Source organism: Mustelus asterias, chromosome 9 (genome assembly GCF_964213995.1).
Source record: "Mustelus asterias chromosome 9, sMusAst1.hap1.1, whole genome shotgun sequence".
Classification (NCBI taxonomy): domain Eukaryota; kingdom Metazoa; phylum Chordata; class Chondrichthyes; order Carcharhiniformes; family Triakidae; genus Mustelus; species Mustelus asterias.
This window is the reverse complement of record NC_135809.1, coordinates 22,758,757-22,778,347: the sequence shown is the minus strand read 5'-3', so window position 1 is coordinate 22,778,347 and position 19,591 is coordinate 22,758,757. Positions and strand designations below refer to the sequence as shown.

Here is a 19,591-nt window from a genome sequence, read left to right as displayed (position 1 = left end):
CTCTACACAATGATGGGTTTCAGCATATGACAGGATGAATGAAAGGCAGCATGGTGGCACAGTGGTTAGCACTGCTGCCTCACAGCGCCAAGGACCCAGTTCAATTCCCGGCTTGTGTCACTGTCTGTGCGGAGTCTGCACGTTTGCCCCCATGTCTGCATGGGTTTCCTCTGGGTGCTCCGGTTTCCTCTCACAGTCTGAAAGACGTGCTGGTTAGGTTAATCAGCTAAGCTAAATTCTCCCTCAGTGTACCCAAATAGGCACCGGAGTGTGGTGACTGCGGGATTTTTACAGTAACTTAATTGCAGTGTTACTGTGAGCCTACTTGTGACATGAATAAATAAGAATTTGCCATACTTTGGTATTTAAAAATCCAGTCTTGTAATTAATGAGGGAAAGTTAGTGAATGGACGAGAAGGTAGTCAAGTCTGGCCAGGGAGATAGTGGGGGTAGTCGGGTGCTTAAGAGATGGGAGGGGTGGTTGGATAGGAAGTGATTGAAGGGTTGTGGAGTTACCCAGCTGTTATACTAAGTTTAAACTGTCTGAACAATATCCTGCCCCAGAAGGACAAGACAGTAAAACTGGGAAATAAGAATACCATTTTTTTCTTCTGGCTGGGTAAGTATCCAGGTAAGTCACACATATAGAGCCCAAAACTTTGGGGCAAATTTTCCTGTTCCGCTCACCACGGGAATTGTAGTGGGTGAGGGGCAGACCGTGGACAGGTCCGTTGACCTTGGACGGAATTTTATGGTTTTGGGGCGAACACGGCTGGAAAATCCCGCCCTTTGAGTCCAACTCAGTATCAGAAATATTTCAGAAGGTCCCCCGGGCAGCAGGGAATGAGCGTATTCCCACATACACCGGCAGGATACTAGCGCAGATCTACTGTCGCACATCCGATGATCCACACGCCAGAAAGTTCAGACCCACGTTTTCTTTTCGCTTGCTTTCTAGTTGAATTATCATATTAATGGAAGCAATCATGCTTCTATTTGAAACTTACTGCGACATTTCTCTTGGGGGGTGCGGGGGAAATACAGACCTTTTCAATGTAGTTTTTGATCGGGTTAAGGGCATGTGCAAAAGTGGCGCACTGCAAGTGGGTCGGGATGCTGAGGCGCAAAAGTGGCGCACTAGCTGTGGAACTTTCCCTTCCCGCCCGCCACGGGAATTGTAGCGGGTGCGGGTAGATCATGCAAAAATCCGTTGAGCTCGGGCAGGATTTTCCAGTCTTGGGGCCAGCGCGGCTGGAAAATCCCGACAATAGAAGTCCGCTGAGGTGGCAAAGTGGCACAGTGGTTAGCATTGCTGCCTCACAGCACCAGGGACCCGGGTTCGATTCCTGGCTTAGGCCACTGTGTGTGTGGAGTTTGCACATTCTCCCCATGTCTGCATGGGTTTCCTCCGGGTGCTCCGGTTCCCTCCCACAGTCCAAAGATGTGCGGGTTCGGTTGATTGGCTATGCTAAATTGCCCCTTAGTGTCAGGGGGACTAGGGTAAATGCATGGGGTTGTGGGGATAGGGCCTGGTTCGGATTGTGGTCGGTGCAGACTCGATGGGCTGAATGGCCTCCTTCAGCACTTGCAGGGATTCTATGTGGGTGCACTGGAAGTCTGCGGTGGCGTAAAAGCGGTGCACTGGAAGTGGGCGGGCGCGCGCGGCGCTGTGCGTCCTCTCGCCAGGCGGGGGCGCGCGGAGCTGGTCGGGGACGCGCAGTGCTCGTGCCCGGAGCAGTCAGGTTGTGTGGGGGACGGCGAGCAGCGCGGAGCGGAGTTGAGCATCACTGAGATAGACAGAGAGAGCCAGGCTGAGGCTGAGCATGGGCTGCTCCGGGACCCTGGCGTGGGCTCTCAGCCTCTTCCTCACCGTGCTGCTGAGGGAAGCGGCGCAGGCTGAGGGCAGCCTCAACATGTGGATAGATGCTCATCAAGCCCGGGTACTGATAGGTGAGCACAACCCTTCCCCTCTTAGCCATGTGAGAAACCTCTCCAGTGCAACTGGGAGCGTTTGGAAAGTTCGTGTTAGCAGTCGGAGCCTTTTATCTATTAATTTATTAATTAATTGACTCAGTTGGATGGTGTTGTCTTTGGCAGTGTTTGGTTGTAATGTGCGGACGCTCCCACCCCACAGCTCCGAGTGCGACCTGAACCGAAATGATGAGTAAACACTTGTGCTAAATGAGAGAGAATTAAGTAAACTTTTTTTTTGCGCACACCCCAATGTCTTTGGAAAATTAATTTAGCTTATCTTTATATTGCTATGTCTTTTTTTTGGATCCCTTCAATCAGGTTTTCGCCCCTGTCACAGGCTTTTTAATCCAAGCCACAAACAAATGACATCCTCTTGGGACTGTGACTAAGGTAAACTTGCCCTCTTTGCCCTTCTAGATATGCCTGCAACCTTTGGCATGGTTGACCACACCACTATCCCTTCTGCCCACTGGCGTCCATCCATGTGGGACTGCTCTCACGTTGTTCCATTCTTATCTAATCATAGCCAGAGAATCACTTGCAGTGGTTTGTCTTCCTGCTACCTTGGGTGTCAGCCAAGGATCAATCCTTGACACCTTGCCCTCCGCCCTGCCCCGCCCATCTCATCTACATGCTGCCCTGTGGCCACATCATCTAAAAGCGCACCGTTAGCTTTCACATGTATGCTGGCAACATCCAGCTGTAGCTCACTGCCACCTCTCTTGACTACTCCGCCGTTGCTAAATGATCAGACTGCTTATCAGATATCCAGCACTGGCCGAGCAGAAATTTCCTCCAATTAGACATCGAGAAGGGTGAAGCCAGCGGTTTTGATCCCCACTCCAAATTCAGTTCCCAACCATCAATTCCATGTCCCTCTCGGGCAACAGTTTGAGATTAAACCAGTCTGTTCACAATCTTGGTGTCACACTTGATCCTGAAAGGAGCTTCTGACCTCACATTTGTGCCATTTGTAAGACCGCCTATTTCCACCTGTGTAACATTGCTTAACTTCACTCCTGTCTCACCTCACTTGTAGAAATCCACATCCATGCCTTTTTTTGCCTCTGTCTTTGACTATTCCAACATATTCACATATTCTACCCTCCACATATTCTACCCTCCATGGGAAGCTGAGTTCTGGATGACTTGAGGTCATCCAGAACTCAGCACCCGTATCTTAATTCACAGACAGTCCCATTTCCCTATCACCCCATTGCTAGTTAACCTATGCTGCCACCTCGTCAAGAAAAGTCTGGATTAAAAAAATTCTCGTTTTTGTTTTCAAATCCCGCCATGGCCTTGTTTCTCCCTATCACCATGATCTTCTCCAACGCCACAACTCTCTCAGATGTATGCGCTCCTCTAATTCTGGCCTCTTGTGTGTTCCCAATCACTGATTCTCCACCATTGATGACCCTGCCAAGCTCTGGAATTCCCCCTCTATACCTCTCTGCCTCTCTACAGAGCTTCCCTTCTTTAAGATACGACTTCAAACTTATCTCTTTGACCAAGCTTTTGGTCATCTGACCTAAAATCTTTTGTGCCTCCATGTCACACTTTGTTTTGTAATGCTCCCATGATGTACCTTGGGACGTTTCCTTACATTAAAAGCATTATATAAATATAAGTTGTTGCCTTCATCCCTTGGATTTATTTATGTACATTGTGTTATTCGGTGCACCCCTTCCTGCTTCTGGCTAAAATAAAACAGCAAAATCAGTTTATGATGATTTGAATATATGCTTATCAATCTTGATTGTTAAGACTGAATACATCTGATGTCCACAAATGTTTGTTGAACCAGTGGGCATCAAACAGGCTGAAACCTCTTGACAGATTCATTAGTTTTGTGAAACTGCAATGGTCTTTGTGATTACTTCAGGATGTAAATGTGCATTTACTGTTCTCTTTGAGGGTTGGAAAGTAGTGATATTCAATTAAAGAAATATTTATTGAAGTGTATCGAACTTACAAATGATTATGTTTGATGATTTGGTGTTCAGATAAGTTGCTGAAAAGGGTCAAACTGGTGCCACAATATTGGGAATAAGTTCTTGATCATCCTGAAATTACCACCCTTCAGGTTTTGAAGAGGATATTCTTATCGTTTCTGACGGTAAAATGGCTCCGTTCACTCATGATTTCAGGAAAGCCCAACAGAGAATGCCAGCGATTCCAGTCAACATCCAGGCCATTAATTTTACCTGGCAGGCGACGGGACAGGTAAGGAATGGAGCCAACATGATTTCATAACAAATGTTCCAGTGTAAGCCATAATTATATCTGCAAGTTTTGCCTGCGAACTTTGAATTTCTTGGGGGGTGGTGACTTTATCATTCTCTTAAGGAGCCATATACTTTGAAAATCATTATATTTGTCTACGCAATAACAAAGATGGCTAATTATTAATCTAAGATAAATTTGCAAATTCTACAGTATGTAGAATTTCACAACATCACAAACTTAGCTCCGATAAAAATTGTACAGCATGTCAGTAAAGATTGTATTTCATCTCGACTTAACTGTTTGGAAGGATTTGTTTTTTAATGTAGTTGAAAGCAAAACTGAAGCAGCTTCAACTTTAGATTGTGTTCTAGATGCTGACCTTGTTTTTCCAAAATGAAGATTGTACCATTAATAATAGCATTGAAAATAAAATTCCTAACTTGGTTAGTTATGGAAAGAAAAAATAATTATTTAGAAGCTTGGAAGTGATCTATGAAATTATTAATGATTATTTACTACAGATGATTGACTGCTAAAATAATGAAAGAACAAAGTTTATTCGTATACTTTAATATTGTCAGTATGTCTGTCAGGTATGAATAATCTAAATGAAAAGTTATATATATTTTTTTGTTTCCCTTTTACTATATGGGTATCAACCTTGATTGTTAAGAGTGAATACATGTGATGTCCACAAATGTTTGTTGAAGAAGTGGGCATCAAATGGGCTGAAACCGTCTGACAGATTTATTATTTTTGATAACTGAAACTGCAGTGGTCTTTGTGATCACTCGGAATGTAAATGTGCATTTACTGTGTTCCTTGAGGATCTGGGAAGTAGTGATATTCAATTAAAGAAACACTTCAAAAAGTCTATCGAACTTACAAATGATTGTGAATATACGCCCAATCTGTGGCCAGTCGTGTAACTATCATTTTGCCCCGATTTCCACCACTCCCGTAGTACGTTGTCCTTTCAGCTGTCATGTCACCAAACATAAGAAATACCTTGTTTGTGGCCTCTACCCAGTGCAGCTTGAATGTGGATGTGAATTTTGCCTGTAGCTTGTAAGCTTTGTTTTACAGAAAGTGGTTCTTGTTGAAAATGAACTCCTTTGAAGCCTTAATATTTTTATCATGTTCCACTGTGGTATTTTGCATCTTAGTGTTGTGCATGCCAACCAAGATTAAAGCAATGGGCCCAGGAGATACCACTTTATTCAGTACAATATGCATGTGGCAGCCATCTGTTCCATCTACTAACAGAAAATAACAGTGATAAACTTCTCAGACTTCTGCCAAACTAAGAGTTTATTGCCTACAGAAGAAGGTTTGATAGTTATCTTGTGGTCTACATCTGGTTTCACTGGAACTGTACATCATACAGACACAAACTTGGTGTTTATGTGGCAAACATCATAGCTGGGTTATAGGCTATCAAAAACAGAAAACACGCACTCTGGAGGAAGAGAGAATATAGTGAAGTATTAGAATTCAGATTAAGTACACACTTTTATTTTTGTAGCCGTCGAATCTTTATGACATTGTCTCAGCTTAACAGTGTTCAAAGGACAAGGCGGATTTTACTTAGTACAGAAGTCAAGAAGTAATAATATACAAATTTTATTATTTCCAGGTAATCACTTAATTATTGGTTGACAAACTTTTAGTAATTACAGCACAACCATTACTTCTTCAGTCTAGACAGTGTTACGGATGAAGCAGCGTGGTTATTGGCATTTACCGTGATAACCTCACTGGAATCAACAGGATTAGAAGCAAAGTCAAATCACCACTGTTACACACAAACATACTCTAATCTATATGTCTCATGGTGGTGACTACTTTTCGCATATATTCATTACGTTAGTTACGTTTATATGTGATACGTATGTAACATTATTTCGGGAGCATAATCTCTTTTCAGGTTTAACGCGGTTGTAAATTCTTTGATATTGCTTCCTTGTTGTTGCTCCCATTAGCCTCTGTTTAATACTCAAATCTGTATAACTTTTTCTGCTACTGGCCTTATCGATAATTTAATCACATTTAAAGTTGAACAAAATAGTAGCAATTTGCTAAATGTTATTGATAACGGTGTGATATCTAGAAAGTGTTTCATAAGTTCATAAGCCCCATTTGGAGTACTGTGAGCAATTTTGGGCCCCACACCTCAGGAAGGACATACTGGCACTGGAGCGGGTCCAGCGGAGATTCACACGGATGATCCCAGGAATGGTAGGCCTGACATACGATGAACGTCTGAGGATCGTGGGATTATATTCATTGGAGTTTAGGAGGTTGAGGGGAGATCTGATAGAAACTTACAAGATAATGAACGGCTTAGATAGGATGGACGTAGGGAAGTTGTTTCCATTAACAGGGGAGACTAGGACGCGGGGGCACAGCCTTAGAATAAAAGGGAGTCACTTTAGAACAGAGATGAGGAGAAATTTCTTCAGCCAGAGAGTGGTGGGTCTGTGGAATTCATTGCCACAGAGGGCTGTGGAGGCCGAGACGTTGAGCGTCTTCAAGACAGAAATTGATAAATTCTTGATTTCTCGAGGAATTAAGGGCTATGGGGAGAGAGCGGGTAAATGGAGTTGAAATCAACCATGATTGAATGGTGGAGTGGACTCGATGGGCCGAATGGCCTTACTTCCGCTCCTATGTCTTATGGTCTTATGGTCTTAACTAAACAGAATTACAATGGTAAAATGACCTCAAAACTTAAAATCCTTGATTACACACCAGGAAGCAGTAAGTGAATTATTTTAAAGTCCTGCTTTACTACATCTGTTGACCATGAAGTACGCACAATAAGCATTTAACTGATGCTCTTGAAATAAATACTGTAGTCCATCTTATGTTTATTTAAGCAGAAGTTGCCCAAAGAACTAACTGTTTTCAGTTTCAAAAGTAAAACTATGAATAACCTACAAAGAGAAATGCTGTTTCTTTAACTTTCAGACTCACTTGAGGTAGTCCAATATTGTAACCCGATAGTAGTTGAATTCCATTGACACTCCGCTGTTTTTGACGGGGTTTTGGGATTTCATGCCGTGGCTCAAGGAATACTTAAAGAACCAGGTACCCAGGCTCATCAGTTTCAACAAGAAAGGGAATGACCCATGGTTTTACTTTTGATATAATGTGGGTTTAATAAGGAAGAGAGTACTCTGGGATTAGATTTAGGCTGTTATCTTTTAGGAGTTTCATGGTCCAACTACATCTTGGGCACAAACTGAAATTTGATGTCCATTTTGTGCTTTATTCAAATACATTTTAGTCATGATGTGCATTTTAGTCGTGTTCAGTAATGTGTTCAAATTCATTTCATTAGTGGACTTTGAATGGGTGAAGATTTGTTGAACACATTTTTCATTCTTTTGGCCAAAACTTTACTAGTGGCTGAATACCATTCCAAATGATCATAATCAGGGGAAAAAGCAACTTGAAGGTAATGGCACATTAGGGGGATTTCATCCTGAACTTCAAAGCTATCTTTAGGGGCTTAAGAACAAAGGCTTTGGGACACGAAGCATGGCCTACTTTATCCGTGATGATTACTATTCAACAGCTGGATTAACCTTTCCACACGATGTGAACTTTCTCTCATGACAGATTCATGTGGCTCATTAGGACATGAGATTGAGTGCTTTTAGAAAGGGCGCAGAGGAGGTTTACCAGGATGTTACCAGGGATGAGGGACTTCATTTATGAGGAGAAGGTGGGAAGTGTTAGGACTGTCCTCCTTTGAACAGATTTAAGGGTGGTACTGTATCACAGTGGTTAGCACTGCTGCCTCTAAGTGCCAGGGACCCGGGTTTGATTCCTGGCTTGGGTCACTGCCTTTGCAGAGTCTGCACGCTCTTCCCCATGTCTGCGTGGGTTTCCTCTGGGTGCTCCAGTTTCTTCCCGCAGTCTGAAAGGCGTGCTGGTTAGGTGCATTGGCCATGCTAAATTCTCCCTCAGGGTAGGTACCTGAGCAGGCACTGGAGTGTGGCGACTAAGGAATTTTCACAGTAACTTCATTGCAGTGTTAATGTAAGCCTACTTGTGACACTAATAAATAAACCTTAAAACTTTAAAAGTGGTGACCTAACCAGGGTTTTTGAGATGATGAGAGGTTTCTGAGAGTAAGTAGGGAAGTAAAATATCCCCTCTGGTGAGTGGGTCATTAATTGGAGGTTATGGATTGAAAATCATTGGAAGGTCACTGGGTGGATGAGGAAACTTTTTTCATTTCAAGGATGTGGAATGCTTTGTCTGAAAGGAAGTGGATTCCATAAATAATTTCAAAAGTTGAACAGTTACTTCAGGATGAGAAACTTGTTTGGATATGGACAAAAAGTGGGGATGTGAGACTAAACATGACTGATCTCTCAAAGAGCCTGCACAATAAGCTGAATGGCCTCCTTCTGTGAAGTCATCTGGCAGTCCAAGATTCATGGCAACATTACAGTAGAAAGATATAGATCGGGCTTTTAATCAGTACTCACACTGGCACACGGCAATAATTAAAATTTCCAGAATACTTCTCAGTACATATAAACATGGTTTAAGTTTAGTGGTAAGTGCTGAATATTTCCATATCCAAATATAGAGCCTGTGCAGCCATGTAGCTCTTAGCATCACCTGATGAAATTAGATGGATTAAAGCTAATGATCTGGATCATGCTATAACTATGGAGCAAATTGTTTCTAATTCTAGGGATTAAATATCAGTACATTCCTATCTCTCTTCTAGGTTTATACAAAGCAGAAGAAAATCATAATTATATCTTATTCTTATTTCTATAAATAGAAATTTAGTCTAAGTATCAATCCTTTCTGTGTGCGCCATTTTTTTTTACTGTTCTTGGCTGCTTTAAATACAACTGATTTCCTCCTCCACTTTTCAACAACATTCCCGCTCCATGGACAGAACTTGACGGTTTCCATATGGGAGGGAGGAGGGTGAGGGGTAAATCCCTCAGATGGCTTTCCCACCAGTCTCCTGCCTGCCCCAACCTCTCTGCAGTTTTACAGTGGGCCCGGTGAGGCCGAGGCTGGCTGGCCCACCCTTGGCCCGATTTGAGGCTCTTCAGTGACCAATTAATGACACTCAACTTCCCAGCTCGCCTCAATTTTCAGATTTCAGTGGTGGGCGGGGTGCACTCCTGGGACCTGGGAGCTGCTGGTCCCGCCCAGGGGTGGGACTAGGGAGCTGCTGGCCCCGCCCTGAGGCGGGACTTCCTCCCCAGTGAAGGGTGAAAATTCCATCTCCAATGAATTAATGTGGGCAGTGATGGTGGCGATGCATTCTCCACTGACTCTTGAAGTACCAGGTGGGAAGCCCCATCATCCTAAAAAATCCTGTCCATGTTTCTCTTGCCTTCACTCACACCTGTTAAATGATTTCTGTCTCCTTGTATCTTGGAGATCCCTCATAGCTCTCTCTCTCTGTGATTGATATTGTTGAATATCATCATCCACCCCATGCTTTTTTGGTTTCCCAACCTTCATAAAATTGATCTTTCAGTCTTCAGCTCGAATGAAGGTTTATACCTGTCACGTCACAACTGGTTTCTCTTCATAGATAGTGATTTATTTCCAATCTTTTTTCTCTTATTAGAGAATGTCCTCCATGTGTGTGAGATTTTACCAAACGCTGTAACCAGATAGACCAAGTTTATTTGGTTGCACGAGCTTTCGGAGCGTTGCTCCTTTTTCAGGTGAGTGAAGAGTTGTGTTCACAAACAGGGCATACACAGACACAGACTCAATTTACAAGATAATGGTTGGAATGCAAGTCTTTACAGGTACAGACAATGCAAGTGGAGAGAGGGATAATCACAGGTTAAAGAGGTGTGAATTGTCTCAAGCCAGGACAGTTAGTGAGATTTTTCAAGCCCCGGCAAGTCATGGGGGTTACAGATAGTGTGACGTGAACCCAAGGTCCCGTTTGAGGCCGCCCTCGGGGAACTTGGCTATCAGTTTCTGCTCGGCGATTCTGCATTGTCATCTGTCTTGAAGGGTGGCCTCAACTGGGATCTTGGGTTCATGTCACACTATCTGTAACCCCCACAACTTGCCGGGGCTTGCAAAATCTCTCTAACTGTCCTGGCTTGAGACAATTCACACCTCTTTAACCTGTGAATATCCCTCTCTCCACTTGCATTGTCTGTACCCGTAAAGACTTGATTACCTGACTCGCATTCCAACTATTATCTTGTAAATTGAGTCTGTGTCTGTGTATGCCCTGTTTGTGAACACAACTCTTCACTCACCTGAAGAAGGAGCAACGCTCTGAAAGCTCGTGCTACCAAACAAACCTGTTGGACTTTAACTTGGTGTTGTGAGACTTCTTATTGTGCTTACCCCAATCCAACGCCGACATCTCCACATCGCAGACCAAGTTCCACCTTATTCAGGGAGATGAAATGTGTAGTCAAATGCTATGGCACATCTGTTGGAAATGAAGGGATCTGAGAAACCTGAAGCTAAGTGTCAAGAGTAAATATAGCATGTACATACCTATTGCTAGGATTAGGAATTTAATCTGTTCAATGGATATTGATGCTGTAACAGGCTGTGCGTATATTTAAAAAAAAAATGGAAATATGAAATTCCATAGCAGGCAGTAAACTCATTGAGGGGCTCATAACACAATTCAAATAGTTATTTGGTAGTATGGAACTTGAGTATTGCTGAAAAAAGAGACATATTTTGTCAAAGCTTTTTGTCTTGCATTCATCAGAGCACTTCTGATGCATTCTCCATGGCGATGCCTCTACCAGTCACAGTCCACTTGCTAACCATGCAGTATAAATTTGTTGTCTTCCTTGGTTTTGTATTCTTGCAAAATGTCCTGATGAGTGAAAAAAACTTCAATTAAAAAATGACTTTTTTCCAGCAATACTGAAGTTCAAATAGGTGACAGTGGTATCTAAAATAATTATTAATTATTCCTAGATAAACTTGTAGTAACAATATCACGATCATTTATCTTTCAATATGGCTTCTCATGTCTCAGCTACATGGAGTATATGTGCATTCTGAGACTTACCATTAGAAAGCAAAAAAAAAGAGTCTGCTCAGAAGGTGCTTTTCTTTTCATAAATAGCTAGTAGATCTCCCATGGTGTTGCTCATAGTGAGTGATTTGCTCACCTAATGCTTGCAGCTTCTTAACGTGTTATTGTGAGCTCATTGTGCCTCCTCCCCTTTTATTCTCAAAGATATGTTTTCCCTCTGAAATTGTGTTTTTATTTTTGTGAAGGACGATTCTGATCTTTGTGTTTTTATGTGTCACTGTTGGGTTTCCAACTCTAGTTGGATCTATTCTGGGACAGCTGTTATGTAGTTCCACCACTAGTCACCCAATGCATCTCATATTTCTTTTTAACACTGATTCACAGAATCCCTACAGTTCAGAAGGAGGCCATTTGGCCCATCAATTCTGCACCCACTCTCCGACAGAGCATCTTACCCAGGCCCAACCCCATCCTGTCCCCATAAACCCCGCATACTTACCCTGCTCATCTGCCTAACCTACCCATTTTTGGACTGTGGGAGGAAACCGGAGCACCCAGAGGAAATCTGCACAGACACAGAGAATGTACAAACTCCGCACATCCAAGGCCAGTATTGAACCCAGGTCCCTGGCGCTGTGATGCAGCAATGCCACTCATAACTGTAAAAGCAAACAGACTCTTTTACCTAATTAATTTTTGACTGTCAAAGCCAAACAACCATTTTCCCCTTAACTAATAGTTTTAAAACTAATAAAGGAAAGTGTGCAAAGAAAGTTGACAAAATGCAATTTCTTTATTACTCCAAGGATATTTATCCTTGGTTTCTTGCAATCATGTCCAGGAGATTAGTCTCCAATTCCTGGAGATTCTAGGACTATCCTCCGAGCAACCATAGTCCCTTCTGTGACTCCTTATTTCAGTGTTCTAGATGGTTTATCTACGTTTTTCCTCCAACCTTTCTCCAGGTGTCCCAGTCTTATTGTCTATTTCTTAATTTGCTACAGTTTCTTTCTTATTCTAGGATATTGCTTTTTTTCTTTGTTCCTCAACCTCTCTTTCTTTCTGTTTGTGCCTCCATCTATACTTCTGCCCATCAATTTTTCCCTGTGACCCAGACCCTTGGTCTGTCCCTGAAAATGTTATCCATTTTCCTAGTAATTCCGAGTTCCTGAGTTCAAATCAAAGTTGTGGAAACTTATTGTAATAAATCTGGCAATTTGTATGCTGGCACAAGAGAATGTTTTGATTTAATTTATTATTGTCACCAGGCATTGGGATACAGTAACAAGTGTTGTTTTTTGCGCACTATACAGACAAAGCACACCATACATAGAGAAGGAAATGAGTGAGTGCAGAATGTACTGTTACAGTCATAGCTAGGGTATAGAGAAACATCAACTTAATGCAAGATAGGTCCATTCAAAAGCCTGATGGCAGCAGGGAAAATGTGATAATTGAAAGCTACTTGGTGAGGCCACACCTGGAGTATTGTGTGCAGTTTTGGTGTCCTTATCTGAGGAAGGATGTCCTTGCTATAGGGGGAGTACAGTGAAGGTTTACCAGGCTGATTTCTGGGAGGAGAGACTAAGTCGGTTAGAATTATATTCACTGAAGTTTAGAAGAGTGAGAGGGAATCTCATAGAAATTTATAAAATTCTAACAGGGTTAGACAGGGTAGATTCAGAAAGAATGTTCCCAATGGTGGGGAGTCCAGGACTAGGGGTCATAGTTTGAGGATAAGGGGTAAACCTTTTAGGACTGAGGTGAGAAGAAATTTATTCACCCAGAGGGTGGTGAATGTGTGGAATTCACTACCACAGAAAGTAGTTGAGGCCAAAACGTTGTCTGATTTCAAGAAGAAATTAGATATAGCTCTTGAGGGTAAAGGGATCAAGGGATAGGGGGCGATTCAGGGGGATATTGAATTTGATGATCAGCCATTATTAAAATGAATGGTGGAGCAGGCTTGAAGTGCTGAATGGCCTACTCCTGCTTCTAGTTTCTATGTTTCTATATAGATTGTCATAAAAGCTGAACTGGTTCACTCATGTCACTCTACTGGGTCTGGCCTACATAGGACTGTGTTCCTACTCTTCAAGGGTAACTAGAGCTGAACAGTATATGCTGACTGTTCTGTGTTGTCCACATCCCAAGAACAAATACGAAAAAAATTCTGTAACTGTTGACAATCACATTTTCTCTGTCCTGTGAGTTTCTTTTTCTCTCCCATAAACTCCCTTTCTCTAGCTCTCTAATATCACGTGCTGTCTTTCCAATCCCTCTTTCTGGCTCCCACTATCTATTTCATTTTTAATGCATCTGTCGTGTCCTCTTATGTTTGTATCTAACTCCTTATCCCTGGTCCTTAAGTCACCTCTCTGGTCCTAAAGACAAGCCTGGGTTTGCCCTGTACATCAACAAAGCATCACTGACCTAAAATTTCCTTCCCTCCCAAGCTCCAAAGTTTTCTCAGCAAAATAGTTATGAGTAAGAGTGAGTTTCTGACTTCTTGTCAGTGGGAGATAGTATGGCAGAAATGTGGAACCCTCCCTCCCCACAAGCTCCAAATTCTTGTTTTTGGAAGTCTCACACATAGCAGTTTGCAGTGCTATGAGTTGGGGAGGTGGAGGTGAGAGGGTTTATCAGCCATGAGCTTAGTGTTGAGGAAGAGGAGGCAAAACATCCCCCGAGTTCATCTGGCAGGGAGAAGAGGGGATAACCTTCTTGCCGAATCTGTGATGAGACTGAGTAAATATGCAGTCTTTCAGATGGCCAGTATGTGGCAGCACAGAACAATTCAGGGTAATAGGTTTTTCATATCAAGTGAAGCCTTTGGCATCCTATTGTTGTGACCCACTAAGTATTTGTGTGTATTCTACAAAACAGAAATATCCAGGATTGATTATGGGCCAGAAATAATGTTGGGATGTTAATTATGTTTTACTTGAATCTTCAGATTTCGCCTGCACCAGTTGGAGTTTGCTATCTATAAACACTTCAGGGTGTCTATAATCCTCAGATTATTCTAAATTTTTATTCTAGATTATTGATTATTTTAGAAAATACACAATCACCTGATTTTTATAAAATAAACCTGAAGCAAATACCTCATAAAATTGTTCAGGCTTCAAAAGCCATTTTGTGTTTTTTCCTTCAGACTTCAATTTAAAAAAAAGTTTTATCACACCCAAATATTTCTGATAGCAAATGAAAAACAATCACATATTTAAATTCTAAGATGATTATGGGTTTGAAATAGACAACCCACGTCCATTATACAGAATTTCTATTATTAATCATACAATTTCCCCACCAACCTTTAGCAGAAATATTAATGTTTTTTTTCATGGGATGTGGGTGTCGCTGATTGGCATTTATTGTTTATCCCTGAGGGCATTTAAGACTCAACCATATTCCTGTGGGTCTGGACTCACATGTAGGCCAGACCAGGTAAGGATGATAGATTTCCTTCCCTAAAGGACGTTAGTGAAGCAGATGGGTTTTTCTGGCATTGGTTTCATGGATCATTAGACTTTTAATCATTAGATTTTTAATTCCTGATTTTTATTTAATTCAATTCAAATTTCACCATCTGCTCTAGTGGGATTTGAACCTGGGTCCCCAGAGCATTAGCATGGGTCTCTGGATTACTAGTCCAGCAACAATACCACTACGGCACTGCCTCCCCGTCAGCAGGATTATAAATGTTCTGCATCAATATATGATGCAAGTTCCATGACCTCACAGTGAACATTCAACTTGGGCTAAATAAAGTTGCATTTTACAATCCATGACTTGATTCTGAATTCACAAATTTGGCATCCCCTCTTCCAGAATTCTTGATGATTGGTATGATTCTGTTTATCTTTTTGAGTCATTCCAGTGAGAAAGTAATAGATTCTGATCTCTAATTAGTAACTCACTTTTTAAAAGGTCATTTTAATTGCACCTTTGTTAGAATTTTTCCTGTTCTGGTCATGTTGATTGAAAGTTTTACAATCTGTAAAAGTGATCTTTCTGTTTTTGGACCATCTAACTTGCAGAAACTTAGATGGTCAAATGAGCCCTGTTCTGATCTGAATTGGGTTTCAGGTGTTTGAATCAAAGCCTTGAATTTGGATTTATTTACACATTTTTAAAACCAGTTTTGCCTCTCTTCTGCTGGAAGTGGTGGGTCTTACCAGGATACACTTCCACAGGCACAAATGTCATCTAGAACCGTACCAATGTGTGACCCTGACAACCAATACTTTTAAGTTATTCATCTGTAAAGGGTATCATGTTTCACCTAAGACTGACTTTATATACACACGTGAATTCCAGCAGGGATAGCACTTAGGAAGGTAACCTGACTGTTTTCTTTGCTTTCTCCCTTGCCTTGCTACTACCTTAACAGAGATTAGCATAGATTGGTATTTCAACTACACTAGGTAGTACATTCGCTCACTGAGTTAACTGGACACGCCGTTTCTTTTTGTAAGGTGCATGCATAATCAAAAAATGCAAAACTGCAATTACTTTGAAAGAAACAGAGGTAACATTTGTAATATGAATTTATACAATCTGGACAAGTTGTGAAATATTCTAAAATTCTCTGTTACGGATTTTTAAGACTTGAAAATTACTGAAGAACTCATCTGTAGAGACGTGAAAAAGATATTTTGTGGCAGTTCGCATCATAAAAATGAACCATTGGAAAACAAATTTTGTAACGAATCATTACAGGTTCTATACTTATATGAATTTCAATAACTTCAGTCATTGGATAATCAACAGATGTGCTGTTAGGTTGATTGGCCATGCTAAATTGCCCCTTAGTGTTAGAGTAAATTAGCAGGGTAAATACATGGGGTTACAGGGATAGTACCTGGATGGGTTTGTTGTTGGTGCAGGCTCAATGGCAAAATGGCCTCTTTCTGCACTGCATGGATTCTATGAATATTAATTCTATAAATAATCATTACAGGCTCTGTATTTTTATGAATTTCAATCACTTCGATCATTGGATAAAGATGTTATGGGAGATCCAACCGTGAACATTCCATTGCGGGCAACAATCTCTCAGAGGGCCACAGGTCAGTGAATCTTAGGTGTTTCTTATTTCCTTTCAGTATTAAATAGATTGTTTTTAAAGGCTGAACATTTGAGTTACCACCCCTGCTTTACCTGTACTAACAAGAACCAGTTTAGAAAGCAATGCTACAAAACTGATTTTAATCATAAAATATGCTCAGTTGTGAATCTAATTAACAATGAAACAAGCAGACTGAATATTGGTAGATTTAAAAGGTCAAATTAAAATTGAAGTTTGCTTTTCCAAAAGTTTGGGGGTTTAACACACTGTTGGCAGTGACATTGAGCCACAAGACTGGAGGTGTTTAATTCTGAATTCTGGTTCTAGTCTGGACAACATTTGAACATGAGGCCCTGTCATCACTGGTAAGGAAGGGAAAACAAACTTGGCACAGCCCTGGATCACCTATATAAATGACCCCTGCTGTATTATGCATGTGAAGACATGATACAGTTTGACTGTAATGCCTCCCTTCTCCACCCCCGCCACCACCTTATTTCAAATACCTGACAACACTCAATGTTAGGCTGTTAGAATGGCGCAAGGCGGTTCCCTATATTAATCAGCAACGCCAGAAGGGGAGAGAAGATTGTCATTTTTAAGTTTCTCTTATTTTTAATTTTTTTCTTATTTGTCACAAAGCCACCTTCACATCTTGAGCACCTTCCTAATTTTTACTAGATTTTTTTTCAGTTCATGGGAGACTATGTTGAAAATAAACTTCAATGAAATGTAGCTTGCTTGATTTGAGCAGTTCAGAATGAATTTATATTTATCAATTTTCTGAACTTACTGATAAAATTGATTGAGTCTTGGGCAGTGCCGGATTTAGACTTGGTGAGGCCCTAAGCGATATAAAGCTTGGAGGTCCCTTGTTAAAAAGTTACACCAAAAGGTCTCACAAAGGTGCGTACCAAAACAGGACCTTGGGTCGCCACAAAAAAATTGAAAACATAATTATGCCTTTTAATTATTTAATAGCAAGGTATTTAAAGTGAAAAATACAAATTATTTTCAAATGAAAGCATTTACTGATTACACATTTATCATTTGGGTGGCTTGATCTCTCTCATAGATTTTGTTAATTTTGGTAATTTTTTGAGTTGCTCTTCAAGCTGGTGCTTTCTTTTTCTTTTCTGGAATCCGCTCTTAAATGTTCTCTTCATTGTAAACCTTCTGAAATTTTGAGAGGCCCCTGCGGATTGTGAGGCCCTAAGCTATAGCTGGTTTAGCTTATGCCTAAATCCGGCACTGGTCTTGTGCAATTTAAGTGACCACCCTATTCAAGATGATCTCGATTAACATTACTTTTCTCAACACAGTAATGTAATTTGCTGATCTATTGTGTTACTGGTAAAATCACTTGGTTGTAGAGATCACTTTACTGGGTAGCAGAAATTCACATGATCCTCTACAGTTTGGATTGCATAACAGTACTTATTCAACAGTGTAGTTGTGTACTAAAGTTACAGGACCTCTGTGTTTCATCCTCTGAGCTGGAATTCTGTCAGAGGAGAATCAAAAGCCACATTGTCTGAAAAAAAAACACCGATTTAGAAACTTTAAAGAGAAAGTTAAAATATATTCAAAGCTTAAATTCCAGGGAGGTGCAATATAATTCAGTGTAGAAATGTTTGACAACTTTGACGCTAGTTCAGTAATTAGGTAAGGCTTATTTCTCCATGTTTTCAGTGAAGAGGAGTGTTGCAGATGACGGAAAGTCTCAAAGGAGCATCTTGTGTTTAAAATTGTGTCCCAATTTATAGGAGAAATGAATGTATGTTATCCAAAATCCCTGTAGCTTTGGTAAAAGAAATTACAGTAATTTTCTTAATGGTGTGAACCCTCTTCAGCTAGGCGGCAGTTGTGATTTTGCTGATGAAATCCATGTTCAAAGGCAGCTGTACGGATAATACAACTGGCCATGACTGAGAGCAGTCCAAGTACCTTGCTGCTGTCGGGTGGGTCCTTCCATTCATAACTATCCAGGAGCCATGGACATCTCTCTGTTCATGCCAATTCTGCATGCAGTTGTCATTCCACCCCCTCCCCTCCCCCCACCACCAGTCCAGTTTCTGATGTTATCCACCTGTCCAGTCCTGCCACCCGATCTTCTGTTGTCGCCAGCATCAGACTCCCACTTGCCTTTTCCACTTTCTCATTATCCACTCAAGGGGACAGTAACTATCCAAACAAGTTAGTAGCGCGTTAGCTTTCAACCTCTCTTTGTCGGCAATGGTCCCTCTCTGAAACAGGTGGGACCGTTTTTTTTAGGTTTGCCGGGTTGAGACCGAAAACAGGTGTTTGTCTCCTTAAATATGTTAATGAGTTAACTCCTATTCAAAGACTCTGCAAGATCTGTTCTCAATGAGCAGCTCAAGATTCTTCAGCCACCCCTGTGGCGGCACACAAAGGGGAACTGCTTCAGTTTTAAAATAAAACACCTTCTACAGGGCCTGGAGGGACAGGAATTACCAGAGTTTCCCCCAACTCCACAGTCCTCACAATTGAGACCTCCTCAACTTTTGACAGCTCCAGTTTCCTTCCTGGTGCTTAGCTGAAATCATTTTTCTCGTGGGGCAAACAGCTTTTGGAGGCACAGGAATGTGGATGGAACCTGTGGCCAATTTCAGGGCAGCAATGGGCCTCGCTGATCGGGCACGTGGCACTTGTGCGACATAGAGTCTGGGCTTGTGTTTTCTACAAGTGTCCCTTGGAGATGGGTTTGTTCGGTGCCATGAATCAGAACAGATGTTAAACCAGTCTGAAGTGCCCATTGTTTCCTGTGGAATTATTCGAGGACACATCCTATCAGTGGCATCTGAGGGTGGCAGGGTGGTACAGTATTTAGCATTGCTGCCTTACAGCGCCAGGGACCTTGGTTCAATTCTCGGCTCGGGTCACTGTCTGTGAGGAGTCTGCACGTTCTCCCTGTGTCTGTGTGGGTTTCTTCCCACAGTCCGAAAGATGTGCTGGTTAGATGCATTGGCCATGCTAAATTCTCCCTCAGTGTACCCGAACAGGCGCCGGAATATGGCAACTAGGGGATTCTCACAGTAACTTCATTGCAGTGTTAATGTAAGCCTACTTGTGGCACTAATAAATTCATTTTAAACATCTGCAGAATGGACTAAGAGGGGAAAAGAGAAAACATCCTATCTTGGGCTCCATTCCTGCAACAAAATTACTTTTCCAAATAACACATCAGAGCACTTTCTAGGTAGGATGTGTACGTTATTAAAAAGAAGCGAAGTGCCCTTCTTCGATTATTTTCCCTCAATATTCCCTCCTCCTAA

At 41.6% G+C, this 19,591-nt stretch overlaps 1 protein-coding gene across 2 annotated transcripts in view; it reads left to right on the top strand.

The window, feature by feature from the left end:
• The first annotated feature begins 1,653 nt into the window (after positions 1 to 1,653).
• wif1 (wnt inhibitory factor 1) overlaps positions 1,654 to 19,591 on the top strand; it is a 34,296-nt gene continuing 16,358 nt past the window's right edge. Inside the window, exons 1-3 of one of the 2 annotated variants that reach the window (XM_078219805.1) lie at positions 1,654 to 1,950; positions 4,061 to 4,200; positions 16,188 to 16,296. In XM_078219805.1, coding sequence (XP_078075931.1) covers positions 1,824 to 1,950; positions 4,061 to 4,200; positions 16,188 to 16,296 — 376 coding nt within the window. In that variant the 5' untranslated portion in view covers positions 1,654 to 1,823. The remainder of the gene's footprint in view (positions 1,951 to 4,060; positions 4,201 to 16,187; positions 16,297 to 19,591) is intronic. The other variant, XM_078219804.1, reaches the window with a different exon arrangement.